Source organism: Typha angustifolia, chromosome 9 (assembly GCF_048772165.1).
Source record: "Typha angustifolia cultivar Huaian chromosome 9, ASM4877216v1, whole genome shotgun sequence".
NCBI classification, from domain to species: Eukaryota; Viridiplantae; Streptophyta; class Magnoliopsida; order Poales; family Typhaceae; genus Typha; species Typha angustifolia.
In genome coordinates this window covers 5278471-5294669 of record NC_133247.1, presented here as the reverse complement: position 1 = coordinate 5294669, position 16199 = coordinate 5278471, and the positions used below count along the sequence as shown (strand labels likewise).

General features: G+C 35.5%; 2 protein-coding genes across 2 annotated transcripts; both read left to right on the top strand.

Annotated features, from left to right (window-relative positions):
• The first annotated feature begins 652 nt into the window (after positions 1-652).
• Positions 653-8234, top strand: LOC140767319 (uncharacterized). The gene is made up of 13 exons (XM_073107179.1): positions 653-785; positions 1448-1552; positions 1638-1781; positions 2280-2396; positions 3179-3289; positions 3901-3963; positions 4037-4163; positions 5250-5332; positions 5412-5628; positions 6852-6979; positions 7209-7283; positions 7439-7559; positions 7923-8234. Exons 1-13 carry the CDS (start codon positions 669-671, stop codon positions 8021-8023), a joined length of 1509 nt encoding a protein of 502 aa, XP_072963280.1. The 5' UTR covers positions 653-668; the 3' UTR covers positions 8024-8234.
• Positions 8235-10989: 2755 nt separating this feature from the next.
• On the top strand, positions 10990-15944 carry LOC140767775 (uncharacterized). Its single transcript, XM_073107813.1, has 4 exons — positions 10990-11421; positions 13844-14100; positions 14450-14677; positions 15217-15944. Exons 1-4 carry the CDS (start codon positions 11196-11198, stop codon positions 15688-15690), a joined length of 1185 nt encoding a protein of 394 aa, XP_072963914.1. The 5' UTR covers positions 10990-11195; the 3' UTR covers positions 15691-15944.
• Positions 15945-16199: the final 255 nt, after the last annotated feature.

Sequence of the window (16199 nt, the reverse complement as noted above, 5' to 3'; positions counted from 1 at the left end):
GTATATTTCCCAATAAGTGAATTTAATTTAAATTAATAGAGTTTTATATTTTTATTTAAAAATAAATATGATAGGATTTAAACTCATAATTTCTAGTTCTAATGACTTATTAACGTACCAACTACTCTAAAAGTTTAAACCGATAGATAATTGTGATTCTCATATTTTATATTCTAACGCTCTCATCTCTAAAAATACTTATTATTATTATTATTTGATAAATTATCACTAGAACATACATATACCTATTTGAAGATAAATAGAACGAGGAATTTTAACTTCTTCTTTTTGCTATAATAATATTAGGAAAATAAGAGTTTCGACATAATTTTTAAAAGAAGTGAGAATTTTATAATGTCTTAGTTAAATCGGTGTTCGTTCGGATTTAAACATGCTAAGATGATAATATTAGCCATCAAATCTTTCAGCAGCTAAATAAGTCATCTATTATTATTTTTTCAATTTTTTACAATATAGTTAAAATATACGCGGTTATTCGACAAAAAATTAGAAAAAAAAGTAATAAATGACTAATAATATTCCTCGGTAGAACACGTTTCCGTTTCCCCGTCCCCTTCGTACCCCTAGGGTCTTCGTTTCTCCATTTTGCTATATATTACTGTTAGTTCCCAACTCTTTCCGTAAGAGCTCACAAGAATTAAGAAGAAATGGGAGGTTCTTTTCTCTCCCTTAGCCTCCAAGCCCACGCCGAGACGATTTCGCTAACTCCCAAACTTGGTCGAGTCCAGTGTTCGATCCAAGACCTCAAAGGCCAGACGATCGCGGTTACTCTCTCTCTCTCTCTCTCTTTTACGTGGTTGCTTCATTTCAGGATTTGAGTCAATACCCAGTTGTTCTTGTCTTCTTGACTTGTTGTAATGATTACTTATTTTTGGAGACATCATTAGCTTTACATTTGTCAAGATAATTGGATATTGTTCTTCGGTGGATTGGGCACTTTGCAATGTTTAAATGTGCTACATTGGGTTCATTACATTTAGTGTTCATAATGAGGGTAGGGAAAATAGTTTGATTGTCTATGTAGAATGATACTGATGGCAGCATTGATTATGAACATATTGGCATCTGTGGGATATTCCCAAGCTGTTTATGATCTTGGGTACTACTCAAATCAAGTTTGGAGAGGCTAGAAAGGCGGAACTTGAATAAAATTGGAAAAAGAAAAATAATTTCTTCAAATTTTCTTATTATAATGAGAAATCTGAAATATAATTCTGAAATATCCAAAAGGATAGCCTGATTGGAAGTGGGTAATTGTTGGCGGAGAGATGTTGTAGAACACAATTTTTACCTGATTATAAACATTAAAAAAATGTTAGATTTTTTTTTGTTTTTTTGTAATACTCTTACACTTTTCTATCCTGTTTAAGGATACAGCATGTAATATGGTTCTTTCAACTGCTAATTTCAAGGATTTTATTTCTAGGTTGTGGGGCTAGGAGCATCTGGGAGATCTGCTGCAAGACTTGCTCTTGCTAGAGGTGCTTCTGTTCTCGCAATTGATAGAAATGAACAAGTAGTCCCACTGGAAGTATGTGATCGTCATGATTGCTAATTGGAAATTGGTTTGTTCTTTCATTTTCTCTGTCTGATAATAACATCTCGTATGATTTCAGAATGATCCACAATTTGCAGAATATGATAATCTGCAAACAATCCGTGGCTACTGTGATAATATACTCCTAGCGAATGCAGATAGAGTAGTTGTTTCTCCTGGAGTTCCAGTCAAGGAGTATGGTCTTTCCACTTTGCTGCAATTTGTAAGCTCAATTTCTTTGCTGTTTTCTTCTTTTATTGTCTGCTGATGATTGTGATTCTTCTAAAGTGCAAATTTTCAAGCTTTTACTAATATTCTATGTTTGAAACAAGTGGCCATGTAACCATGTCACCTTAGATAGCTGGTTTCCTATTATAACAAGTAAAATGTGCTGTGACATTGACATGTAGCTTCCTAGCATCTCATATATTTTGACTTTTGAGAGCATTGTGTTGTGTGTAGATGTAGGATTTCTGGGTAAATGGAGATGACAATTTTTTAAAATTGTTTTATAATCTTCAATGGGATGAGAAATAGTGATCTGCATATCCCCTATTTTAGCGGGTGCATTTTGAGCTAACTCAAGTTTTGATACTTGTTATGAAGTTAATATGCTTTGCAAGGAGTCATGGCCTGCTAAGATTGTTAGATGTTTGTTATTTCATATCTTAGGCATTTCACTGATTGGGAAATGAAGTTTTTATGCTGAAACCATTTGTAGGGAGGACAAGTGATGTCCGAATTGGACTTTGCAGCAGAGGTGTTCCCCCAGGACATCAAGATTTTGGCTGTCACAGGCACAAATGGGAAATCCACGGTGACTACTTTTATAGGACAGGTAAGATGCCTTCTGGCAGGTCATACTGTTTTCCGAGCACCTCCAGTGGATGTCCTGTAAATTTAACTCTTCTTTGACTGTTCTCTGCAAACTACAAAGATATTCTGATAAATGACTTTTTCCTACAAACATATCTCTGGCTAACCATTTACGAGGTAACCAGTTCAGCTGAATGTATGTCCAGCTCACTTTTTAGAACCAAAACTCGCAATAAATTCACAACACACTAACCAATATCATGTTGTTGCCTTTTTGTTGAGATAACATGATCTTTAATCTAACATCAGATTGACTTTAATGTGTCATCTGAGAAAGCGCATATATGGAACTTGTGAAGTTTTGAGGGAACTGCATTTGCATTTACACTCAAAACAGTAATAGATGTATTAATCAATTGAACTGTGATATATGGCATCTTTCTATGTTATTTTCAAAATCTTCCATTTGAAGCATCAACTTTAAGCCATTGATTTTAATGGCTGTTAGTGCCAACTTTCTTCTCAGTTAGTAAATTTAGTTTCCCAAAAATGATCAAAATATAAGTTAATCTTACTAATTCCAGAAACTGCAGTTATTTTAAAGAAAATATGAAACATTAAATAACAATTCTTACCTAAAAGATGTAACAAACAAGAATGTCGATTTAGTTCTTTATGTACACATGCCATGCCTTGTGCACAATTTCTCTATTCTTTTTTACAAACTAAGCAATATGGCTAGAATTAACTTATTGGTTGAGATCTGGACTTTATAATATTACTTTCTGTTTTCAATGGGTACAGATGCTCCAGCATTTTGGTATTGAAGCCTTTGTTGGAGGGAACCTTGGGAAGCCACTATCAGATGCTGCCATCCGATGCTTGCAAGCATCTTCAGTGAATGACTTATTTCAGGCAAAGATTCTTCTTCATTAACAGAATGTATTCAATACCTGACTGCTTCAGGGCTCTAGTCCAAGTCAGAAATATGAAAAGAAAAGCAGTCTAGTTTTACAATTTTTCTATTAGTCTCTGGGATTCTATTGTATGCTTCAGCACAGGAGGTTTGGTTATAAGGGTGCCACTAGAAGGAGAAAGAATAAAAGAGAACATATCACTGCTAAGCATATTTATTAAGAGAAGTAGAGTACATGAATTTGTTGGATGAATGTAGTACAGTAGCAGTGTAGTACTTTTTAGCAGTTATTGTATACTTTAGGAGACATTGACTAAATAAATGCCATGACATCTTGGAAGATACTTTTTATTCCTTTTTTGAAAAAGAAATTAGTCAAATTACAAGCAACTTTGGAGCATAAATATGAAAAGCTAAGAGGAGCACTATTTTTGCTTGGTCTATTGATTTCATTTGCTTTTTGTTTTTTAAGTCAGATACTTAGTTTAGTTCTTCATGCGTACCTCTGGTTTTATTTTCTGCTCAAGGATCCTGTTTGACTTCATACAAGACCATTGACAAGAAGGGTCCTTACTAACCAGATAAAACTTTTACACTCTTTTATTTATAGGTTGCTGTTGTGGAGGTTAGCAGCTATCAAATGGAAATTCCAAACAAGTACTTTTCTCCCTCTGTAAGTTGAAGTTAGATTATCTCTTCTCTTCATGTGATTAATGTCTATTCAGTAACTATCTTTTAAACACAAGGTTGCAGTGGTTCTCAACCTGACTCCTGACCACCAAGAGAGGCACATGACAATGCAGAATTATGCTACTATGAAATGCCGTTTATTCTCTCATATGAAACATAATAAGCTTGCAATCCTTCCTATTGGTATGACCTTCTATAGCTCTAAGATATGAACTCTGTAGAGAAAATTTTATCTCCTTTAGACAGAAATTTCACATTTATGTTAGTAGTATCAAATTATACTCTTTTACCGCTCTTTTGTCATATTATCTGGATGCTGTACTAGTTTTTACATATTTAAATTATTTTTATTGTGAAAGAGATAACCTTAGCACCTAGGAGACTGAGACAATGACAAACACATAATTTGTTGTATAGGCCTAAATAACTTGGGCCGTCCTTTGGTGGTAGGATGTTCTTTTCTTTTCTTCCAGTTATCAAGACTCTGCTTGTTCATATTTTCTATTCGTATAACAGCTGTAATTGGAGAATAGCCATCAGCTTTTTTTGTTAAAATAGAATTACCTTCTAGGTTTCATTCATGAGTTGAATTGTAAGGTATTGACCAGTGCTACATCTTGATTCTTGTCCAGGGAATAGTTAAAACTTAAAACAGATTGAAGGAATTGTAATACTTCCTCTTTGACTGAGATTTAAGTATACAACTTTATAGTTTAAAGAGAAAATGAAGTAGGTATACTCTATGAGATGATTGGTATATTGACTATTTTTGTAAAGATAAAGTCCAGAAAATAGTTTGAAAATAAAGGTATTATGATCATCAATGGCTCAATGACCATAATGTTTAAGTGACAGGAGACACTAAGTTGAATACCATAGTTTTTCATTATATCTTCAATTTGATGTGAACATTATAGGTCCTCTGATACGAGTATAAAAAGGTCTGTCTAGTATTATCCATTTGTACTTGCAAAAATTGGATACCTAGAAGAAGTATCAAGGACATAGCTTGAAGTAATCCGACAATTGCCATATTGGATACACATACAATATAGAGATAGTCAGCTAATGTATTGAAATATCTATACTTCATGGAAGGTATATATGAGCAGCGAATAGGCTCGAGCTGTCTTTGCACATATTCTCTCACTGGGACCTCTGCTTTCACATTCTTGATAAGCTGACTCTGCACATTTGTTTGATGGAGTGTATCTCATTTCACATTCCAGTCTATTGTGGTGATAGCTAAGTAGAAAAATATATTTTCAGGAAACGACTACTTGAATGAAGCTTTTGCCAGTTATGCAACTGGCTGTAATGTTGCTTGGATAGGAGATTTCCCAGGTATCAAGGTAAAATAACTTTTAATAATTTTGGTTTGGCACTACATATTGTTATTTGTTCTAGCATTTGACTGTGGCATGGATATAGATTGATGTCGAGGCAAAAGTTGCCACATTCAGCAATCCTGCTACTGGGTTAGTCAGTCATCTACAATTGGGGGCTCTGAAGACAATGGGCACCCACAATTACAGTAATGCAGCAGTTGCTGCATTTTCGGTTTTGGGATTGGATGTTGGTATCGATATTGATTCTGTTAATTCTACAGTAGACATATTAAGTCTCCTGCCTCATCGGATGCAAGTTGGTAAATCCATCAGCTCTCTCTCTCCCCTCTACCTCTGTGTGTGTTTGTGTGTATGTGTGTCTTTGTCTGTCCGTGTGTGCATAACTGCATATGCTGTCTTAGCAGCTATAGATGTAACAGTCATGTAGTCTTTTAGGATTGATGTTGTATCTTGACTATCTTCACATACTAACTCTGCAGAACAGCTCTTTAACTATCAGCTTCCTCAATTATATAAACTTAGAGTGCTGTTACATTATAATATATAATTGTTTCATTAGATCTAAACTTTGTAATATCTGGTATCCATAAGACTGCAGCACAAGTGTGAGTATTAAATTAATAAGTTTTAAGAATAAGGTCCAAGCTACTAAATCTCATTAAAGGTCCTAGCAGTGCTAGCAAACAACTCAATGTTCCATGACTTCCTCCGCATTTTCCGCTGCTCTTAGATATGCTCGAAATCATGTTTGTATTTCAAGTTTTCAACATTGTAAAGGTGATGCATTCTGCAGGCTACCGTTGTCCGGAGTGGTAATTTGTGATTTATGCTCATATCCTTAGCCTTGGTTACATCTAAATGCTTGTGTTATGATATTTGACATTCTAGATCTGAAGCATCGTAATCCATCTTATCTCTCCAATTTTTGCATTGGCGGGAGCCTTGTGCATTGAAATGCCTTTTCTATTAAGGTGATGCAAACCAACAAACACCACCCAAAAAAGCTGGGGTTGAAGACTTGGGAGGTGGTGGTTATTGTCAATCACTGTTGCTGTGGAAACTTAAGAAATTATTTATACACATACTGATTAAATAATAAATGATAAAGTGAATTAAAAGGTTATCACATTTTATTAGGTTGCAGTTAACTTGAGATTTACTAAAATATCTTGGTGTACAAAACTACAAATATCTAGGGATTACTTGCATGATATATGTAAACCAACTAAAACTACTCTGCAAATTATAGATTATTTCATAATTTTTGCATGGACTGAAATGAACCTACTGCAAGTTATATACTGGAGAAGAAGTTTAGACTGCCTTTGGTTAACCTCATAGCTGATTACATTCAGGAAGTTGATGTGATTGCATTTCTTTAGCATGGTGTATGCAGATCAATATCACTATGATATTATAATGAAAAAGGAAAACACACGACTCTGTGAAAGAGGATTGCATTATCTGTATTATGAATTACCTATTATAGAACTCATTTAGTTATGTTTATCACTGGATACAGTTTGCACGGATGCAAATGGAGTGAGGTGGGTTGATGACAGCAAAGCTACAAATGTTGAATCGACATACACAGGATTAACAGGTCTCCGAGATTGCAAATCAGTTGTCCTTCTTGGTGGCCTTGCTAAGGTAACTAAACTTTCACAATCATCCTCACAAACATGATCTTGCTTAAGAGAAACCTCAACTAAACTTAGACACTGGTCTTCTGACATATACTGAAACATTCTGTTGATACCAACATGTGCTAGCTTATTTATTTTATATTATCCAAGTACGATAATATAGTAAATTCAAGATAGAATGACAACTGAAGGGCCTAGACATCTTATGTTTCATTTTTTTCCTCCTTTTTTAGGTTTTGAGTGATCGAGGATCCAATGGTTTTGAACAACTAATAGATCTCCTTAAGCATCACAGAGGTGTCATTACTGTAAGTTTCCCACGGAGTTTGTGAATGTGTAGCTTGCATAAGTGTGTTTTGGAAAAACATGCATGCTGCTACTTTGTATTTTATTAACTTAATTTGATATTTTATTGCGTCCTGGATAAGCTGGAAACTAACAACAATGTGGTATATGTTCTCAGTTTGGCTCTTCAGGTGCGATGATCCACAAGACATTGTGTGATGGTGGACTTGATATTCCTTGTTTTAGAGTTGGAAAACTTGAGGAAGCTGTGAGCTGCGCCAGAAGCATTGCAAGATATGGTTTGCTTTTGTTCCTTTGACATATATGGTTACCACAATATTCTCTGTTGTGGCAACTTGCACGCACATTTTAGTCAGTATTTGAGTTTGCCATCATTTACCTCTTCAAGTTACCAAACCTTTCGTAAAACTTACTTTTTGGAGCATATTCATTATATCCCTGGGGAGCAGTAGTCCTGATTTTCATTTTTCCATGACAAATAGAAGACATTGAACTCCAAATGATGTTTTTCGAAGGTCAATTTTTGCGAGAAGCTCTGCCATAGCTATGAATTATAAAAGAATTGTTTTTTATAAAAACTTTCCTGTGTTGTTATCCAATTGTTTCCAGCATGAACTTACCAAACCCTTCTTCATTTGCAGGTGATACCATTCTACTGAGCCCAGGTTGTGCTAGTTTCGATGAGTTCCGGAATTTCGAACACCGAGGGCAGGTCTTTCAAGAACTAGCTCTTTCATCATAGAAGCAACTTCTTCTTCATTGCGTTCTCGAAGACTACTCAATTTTGCTTGTGAGTTTATACTTGCAAAAGTAAAAAAGAAACCACTATTCAAAGTGCATCAAAGACAAGTGGTTTTATTAAATGAGAAATAATCTTTTAAGGTATAACTTTATCTTTCTGGGAGAATTCTTCTGGTCATTATCTGAATACGGTGGTTACTCATTATAATTTTAATATTTTTTATTCTAATATTCTACCTTATATTTGGGCTTGAGATGTTTTGGGAGGTCCAAGGGTGGACTTAAATAGATGAATAATTTATATCTTAGATAAAGATGAGGCCTATCATGATTTAAACCCAAGATCGCTATTCTGATACTATGTTAATTCATCAACTATTCTAGAAATTTAAACTGTTGACAATCGACAATATTTATATTTTATATTTTGACAGTGCTACATTAGATTGTCAAAGCAACCATTCATTTGGGATTTAATGGTTTGTCGTTATTGTAAGTTTGTCTAAGCAGCAATGTTGCTATAAAATTATAACTGGATCTTGCCCACACTTCGAGAAAAAAGGAAAAAAAAAATGGGAGTCATATTGTGAAAACCTATGACATCGTTCATGGATCCAGTTCTTGGCTGCATCGGACTTCGTGTTTAGGATTTTTCGATTACGGAGATTAAGTTTTCATTTCTCAGCATCTCATGTCTCTCATAATTGTTCTGTAAGTTAGTTTCGGTTGCGCTCGTTGTCTGAGAAGTCCAACAATTCTTTGGTTTCCTCTCCACAATCCAAACTTGACTCTTCGAATAACAACTAATAAGTGGCACTAAACTCGAGCCTGCATCACTCATCAACCCCACTGCAGTGCTTAGGGAGCGAAGATAATGCCAAGTATGTGAAAAATGGGGGCACTGAATCGAGATTCACAATATATATATATATATATATATATATATATATATATATATATATATTGGATAATTTTATTTAGATTCCGTGAACTATCACTATTTTTATATCCACTATCCACGTACACCCCTTAAAATAACAAAAATATTTACAGAACTAAGAAATTTTTTTTAACCATTGGAATATCTAAACTAAAAAATTTAGATCAGGAGCGTATGTGATACAAAAAAAGTTCCGAGAGTGCATACAAATAATAGTGATAGTTTAGAGGGCCTAGATAAGATTATTATATATATATACAAATTTTGATTGAGTATATTCGTAGCAATCTCTTATGTAAATGATCATTTGTCTTGTTAGGGATAGCAATCATGTTGTATTAGGCGAGTTTAATTTGAGTTGAGTCAATTTCATGCTAAAAGATGAACATGACTTATTTGTTATAGGCTTATTTTTAACAATATTCAACAAGGCAAGAATATTTCACATACCTTGTATAGGTCAATCCAAAATGCGTAATTGAATGTGCTCATACACATTATCATATGACTTCAATTGAGTCACCTCAAATTCTAAGGCCTCCTATGTTTCCTTGAGCTAATATGGTTCTACTCAAGTTCGGTTCAAAATTAAGTTCAAATATATATACATATATATAACATGTAAGCAATAATTTGTTAATACTATCTAAGAGTTATAAATCATAATATAGATATTGAAAGAAACCTTATATTTGTTTACAATAGACAGCATAGTAAAACACACAACTTAAAGATACAAGCATAATGTTACAACTTGAGGTGAAACACATATTACATTAAGAAGAAAAAAAATGGCATTAAGTTTGACAGGCAGATTTTATCAGCAATAAACTAGCCACTATAGGAATAGAGCAAAATGCCTGATGTCCAATAGCTCCAACATGATCTCCGTTGCCTCGAGCATACACAAACCTATATTTATCATTGTAATACAGTAGAGAAGAAATAGAAAGTAAAAACAAAAATAATTTTCTAACGAAGAGAAAAGAAGAAGTTTAGTTCCTAAATCACCATTGAGATAGTGGTGTGAGGAGGAACTCCCGCAAAACCAAAAACCTCCGACTAACAGAAACCATGAAGCTGGCTGGTACTGAAAGATAAGAGGAAAAAGAGATGAAACCTTTCTCCAATCTTCCTCTTTTGCCCTAGTCTAAGATTAGTATGGAGTAGAGGGAGATGAATTTGGATGACCCCAAATCTTTCTGGTACCTCTCCATGTCGATGAGTGATGGTGAGAATGCTTAACATAGAGCTGTCTATCTAGGAGAAGATCTTACAAGTCCAACAATTCTTTCGTTTTCCTCTCCACAATTCAAATTTGACTCTTCCAATAACAATTACTAAATTGCACTTTTACACCCACAACTCGAAAGTAAATTATTAGTTTATTTACATAAATCACCCGTAAGATAGAATACAACTAAGACGAATTTTGAGATAAACTTAGTATTCTTACTGATGAAGAATAAGAGGAGAGAAGGCTAACAATGGAGGAGAGCTTTAGAGCTAAGACATCCAAAGAAGTTAAGATTGTGGAGAAAAAATGATGGCTTTTGGGACTCGAGATATTAAAGGAATACTCGAGAATTTAGTGATTTACGATTTAGAAAAGACAAGGTTTACCTCTATTCAAGGTCTATTAATATTTCTTGTAAGAGGAGAGAGAGAGAGAGCTAGAAATAAAATATATCATTTCTATTAATCAGGATGAAGACTTTGTCTATCCATATTAGGACGATGGAATCACACTTGTGCCACAAGAACAACGTCTATTTACTATTTCTTTTACAAGAATCTCCCGGATTCCAACTTACATAATATCCACAAGCCCAAAGAAGCATAACATCTGCAGGAAATTCCTACAATTTGGATACTCGGCAAACCATGATTGGCTTCGCACTACTCTTAGTAATTAGTAGTAACAAATTGCTGCGTCAGGGTTGGAGACGATCTGCTCCAAATACTGCCAATGAGAGTTCCATTGAGTGCCACTTTCACAATATAAATATCTCATCTCTATTCCTACCTCTTCCTCCTCTCTCGGTTACTCTACTACCTCGTAAGGAGACAGAGAGAGGACGAGGGAGTTAAGCCAAAATTTGAAGCAAATTCCCGGATATTAGGGTTTAACCTCGACTTCCCCTTCGCGTCTCATCTTCCTTCGATCCAAAGGCGAGCTTTAATCGAATTCCGCGGATAAATTTCTCGGATTCGTTAAAATTTCGACCGGGATATGCGAATGGATCAATCGGAGACGACGAGAGCTGCGAGCAAGAAAGGGAAGGGCGGCGGCGGCGGTGCCGTCGGGAAGCTGCTCCGATCGCCGTTCAAGCGCGGCGAGACGGCGACGCGTGTCTCAGCTTGCGGCGGGGGATGCGGCGACTCGGGATCAGGATCAGGATCGGGACGGGTCGGCTCGGCCGCACGGCCCATTGATAGGGACGCCGCCGAAGTCGACGGTATGCGCTTTTGGTCTTTACCTGTGCGGGCTTCCGCATAAGAATTGTCTGTCACCTATTCAAGCTTACCTCGCATCACGTCTTCCTTTCCCATACTCTTCCGGAGATTTCATTTCGGACCCTATTTTTCAGCAATTCACGATTCACACACTATCTTTTTGTTCAATGCAGAAAATTTCCGTTATAATTTAATTTGATTTTCGAAAATAATGTTCCATTTTTTAAAAAGAGATAAGATAGTATTTGTAAAGACATAAGTTTCGATATAGAAATATTGAAAAGGTTTCGGTCAATTTTTTGAAAGTATAGGGTTTGAAAAGTAATGTTCCATTTCTTTTTTATCTTTTTATATAGCCATCTATATTTTAGTCTTGTTGTCCAAGACTCCTCTCCTTTGTCTTCTTGTTTTATAGTTTACATTTAGGAGAAATTATCTCATACTTTGTTAGAAATATTCTCAATATATTTTGTCAAAAAGAATACCTTTTATGAAGGATATAGAGGTAGTTATTGCAAATTGCCGACAAGTAGTCAGAAAAACCCGTCGGAAGTTTATATTTATGCTTCTTGGATCAGCCAACCAGTTATTAAAATGAAGCTTTTTTCTAGCAATAAAATCATCGGATAACTTCCCCGGTGTATCTGAAACGGGAATCTTAAATTTAGATCTCAGCTTTCCGGGTACGCTTTTATCAAAGCATACTGCAACTTTTGCATAAACCCCTGATTAAGTATGAACTTATGTGCAGGTATTAATAAAGCAATATTATATATATATGTATATACATATATAATATTTCTTTTCCTTTTTCTTTTTCCTACTCTCTTATAACATCGCTTTCCATGAATAAATAAAACAAAAGTAAAATTACCTATGGATTTGAGTTGTTAAAAATAGATTTGACCTATAGTTTCATGAGTGGTCCCTCGTTATAGGGATTAGTAGCAAAAGATTGCTAATTTGCAAAGTGGATTGCATTAAGTATCAATAGAATCTTATTTTCTAGATATTGGAATGGATAGCACAATGGATGAGTGGGAGCCAAGGCATTATTTTTCTAATCTACACGCATACAAGTAGTCGCGTGTGCATATAAAACGTGCCACAGAGATATCAAAGTAGGTTACAAATATTAATTTTATTCGATCAACGAGATGAGCTTCTGATATGATCAATAGGTGGTGATAACGTAGCCTACTATGTGCAATTATATATTTGGTATTTCATTGTTGATTAGCTAACATGTTGACCAAGATTTTTAGAATTTTCTAGTTTGCTGGTACTTCTTCCCATTTGGTATTTGCTAGTTGATGTGTGTTAGAATTTTAGCTTTGAATTGAAGACTCACATAATGGTTAGAAATGTATGGTGAACATCCAAAAAATGCTGGCAAACCTTAAAAGCCGCCCTGCTTTTGCTTTTCCAGTTGAGTTAAAATATACAATCCTAGAAACCTTGGCTTGAACTGTTAATCTAAAATCTAAATTAAGAAGTTATTTACATATAAGAATCATCTAGTAAGATTTTCTGGATTTTGTTTGCTTTATTCTAGTCATGCTGATAATGCATTTGTTAAAATTTAGCACTTCAAGTTCTCAAAGATTTTGATTATGCTACTACCACTGTTTCAAAGATTTTAGTTACATCTTTGTAGAACTTCATAATGCATTGTACCCTTTACTCTTTCGAGAGAAGATTTTGAAATTACACCATAAATAGTAATTTATTTCAATTGATGTTCTCTCCGTGGAATTTAGTCATAACCTTTCTAGATTGCAGTTCTCATAGAAAGAAGCAAGTGTGCATGTAATAGATTTCTTGAAGGCCAGAATATGAATAATGTTTTGACTTTATGGGAATGTGCACTGCTTAGGTATTTGACTTTTTCATTTGTGCTGGTTTACAGAAAACAGTGGGTGATAGGCTGTAGTTGACAAACCCACTTTGATGAGTATTTTGATCCTTGAATGAACGGAATCAACAATTAAAGCTAGCCCATAAATAGTCAACTATTAAACAATGCCTATCTGATAGATGTCTGAAAAATAAGTAGATCTTTACAATTAAATATTCATTGAAGCCATTCCCAGATCCGTAGATGAATATAAAGTTATAATTTGTTATTCCTCAGAAATAACTTAACAATGAGGTTTGTTCCTAGACGTAACATATATAGATCCTTCGGTCCAGAGGTGACAAAGCACATTCCAAGGAAAATGTCAACTATGTTCGATAAACTAGTTCAAATACTAACCCTGATGCCTGGCTTGAAATTGAGGTTTGGTTTTAAAATTTATGCAGACAAATGGAATTTGTATCTCTCTCTGTTTCATAATATTTACAACTGGTTTGGTTTGTTAAAATCCACTAGCTGCATTGATCACTTGAATAATGGCTAAAGAAGCTTGGCTGTGGCTATAGGACCGGGCAATGCAAAGATTGAGCAGGACTATGAGCTGTATCCTTGGGAGAAGAAGATGAAGGACTTGCTGCCATTACCGAGCTCAAGCGTCTTCCTCTCCTTGCTGCTCCTTCCAAGAGTCTCAGACCATTCTTCTTCTCATTACAACACTCTTGAGGACACTCTGGCTCGAGCTAATGCCTGGCTCAATTCTGCACAGGCTTCAGGCATCCCCATTGTATTCATGAATGTCCAAACAGAGGCCCTACTTACCAAGGTAATCACAAATGACTCCTGACATTTTCCTACCTATGGTTTTTAAGGATTGTAGAAAGAAGTTTATCCAACACAATAAGTTCTAGATTATAAGAGGGAAAACTGCTTGCATTTGCTAATAAACATTGCCAATATGAGCATAAGATTTGATCATTTTTTTGTTCCAGGTAAAAGGCTCGACCTCGTAAAATGTGATGAATTTCTTTGTACTCTGAGCTTAGGTTATTTGAATATGTTGTGAGAAGACTGAAGAGCTTCTTTGAATAGAATGCAGTAATACCTGTGAATTCTATGCATATAGTTATAACTGTCCCTATAAGCAGTGACAAAAGTAAATGTGCTTGTTTTAGATTTCTGGAGACACTGCATCCTCTACGGTGAACATGGGCTCACTGGCTGACCTCGCCAAACTTTCGAATGTGAGCCTGTATGGATTTGAGGATTACCATGGGGTGGATATTGGTGTGGTGAGGGCGGTTCGAATTTGGTATGCTCCAATTGCAGGGGAAATGACATTGGAAATCAAATTACTGGATAGTGATACTAGGCTGGGCTTCGCCATTAGTCGTACTGATGAGGTAATCTGTATATTTTTATCTAATAATTTGGGATTAATTATTTCTCATCTTGTACTCGTTGGCATTCTTCTAGCACCACTCACAAGTACCTTGCATAAAATTTATTCCCTTTAATGAGAATATGTAACTTTACTTGAAAACTGTTCTCATAATTCCATATTGTAGAATTGAATTTTCTACCAAACACTTTGGAAGTTCCTGAGCTTATTCTCTAATTTTTAACCATTTACTTGCACATTCACACTCCTAATTGATGCTGTATTTTGCATCCAACGTCATCTTTATTTTTGTCATCATGAATATTATCATACTCCAACTCGTACGTAGTATAAGTCAAGAGTTGAAAAGTCTCTCTTGAAAGTTTAAGAAGATTGTTTACTGGCATTTGTTAATCTGATATCAAACTGTACAATCATAGTTTAAACACATGAAAGAACAATAAATTTAGGTTATAAACTCAACACTACCATGCTTCTATACCTACTAAGTAGAGATTGAATTTGCCCTAACTCTCTTTTAATGTTCATCAACAACTCTAGGGATTTATTTACATATCATCAGTAGCAGATGACAACAGCCCTGGGGTAGCTGCGACCAGGTGTGGCCTCCGAGGGCTGTACAAAGAAGCAAAAAGAGCATCAAAACGATTAGTTATCTCACGAGTCGGGAATGAAAAGGTTCTCCCATGGATGGTCTCAACCACAGGAGACATCAAGTGCTTTGACACCGTCTCCCTAAGCCAAAAGCTCTCACTGCACCGTCATGCGTTGAAGCCTGTTCTGCTCCATTTACTTATGTGGGAGGACATTGATCCATCTGCTTTTATTAAAAAGCATTGTTCTTCAACACCACCACCCTCTGTCACTCTGCCAGCTCTCGCAAATGAAATGCCAGATGAAATCCCTCGGGACATGAGCTTTGGAGATGACTCAGATTCAGGAGTCAGCAGAGAAACAGCAGGGGATCCCTCTTTCAGATTCCAGAACATCTCACTTCCAGACAGCTGGGTGTAGTCCACTTCTATTTTTCAGAAAACTATGATTCCACTCTCTGGATATATGTTTCTATGTATCTGTGATCTTTGCTCAGTCTTTTTCCACCTCAGACTAATAACAGTTGGTATTCTTACTCAGTGCTTGATCCACTCAGGAAGAGCTTTCCTTGAGAAAAAGAACACCAGAGATTTTGAGAGGCAAATTTTGTTCTGTAGCTTCTGTTCTGAGGACACTGTTGAGTCTCCAAATTGCAATAAAGTTTCAGTTGCTCATCTTTCTTCTCTCATAGCTGAATGACTTCACACAATTTTTCGCAGACACACTAGCTGAATCATTCTTTTCAGTTGTAAATTCTGCTATGCATATATACAGAGTTGCTGTAAAGTGTAAAACTCTATCTACATGCTCAAATAGTTGAAATTGGATGCTTAGTTATTGTTCTATGTGGGTCTAGGTAATTGCCAAATCTGGGCTTGGAATGGCACAACCTTACCTTCAATCTCTCGACATATTGTTCCAAGACGAGA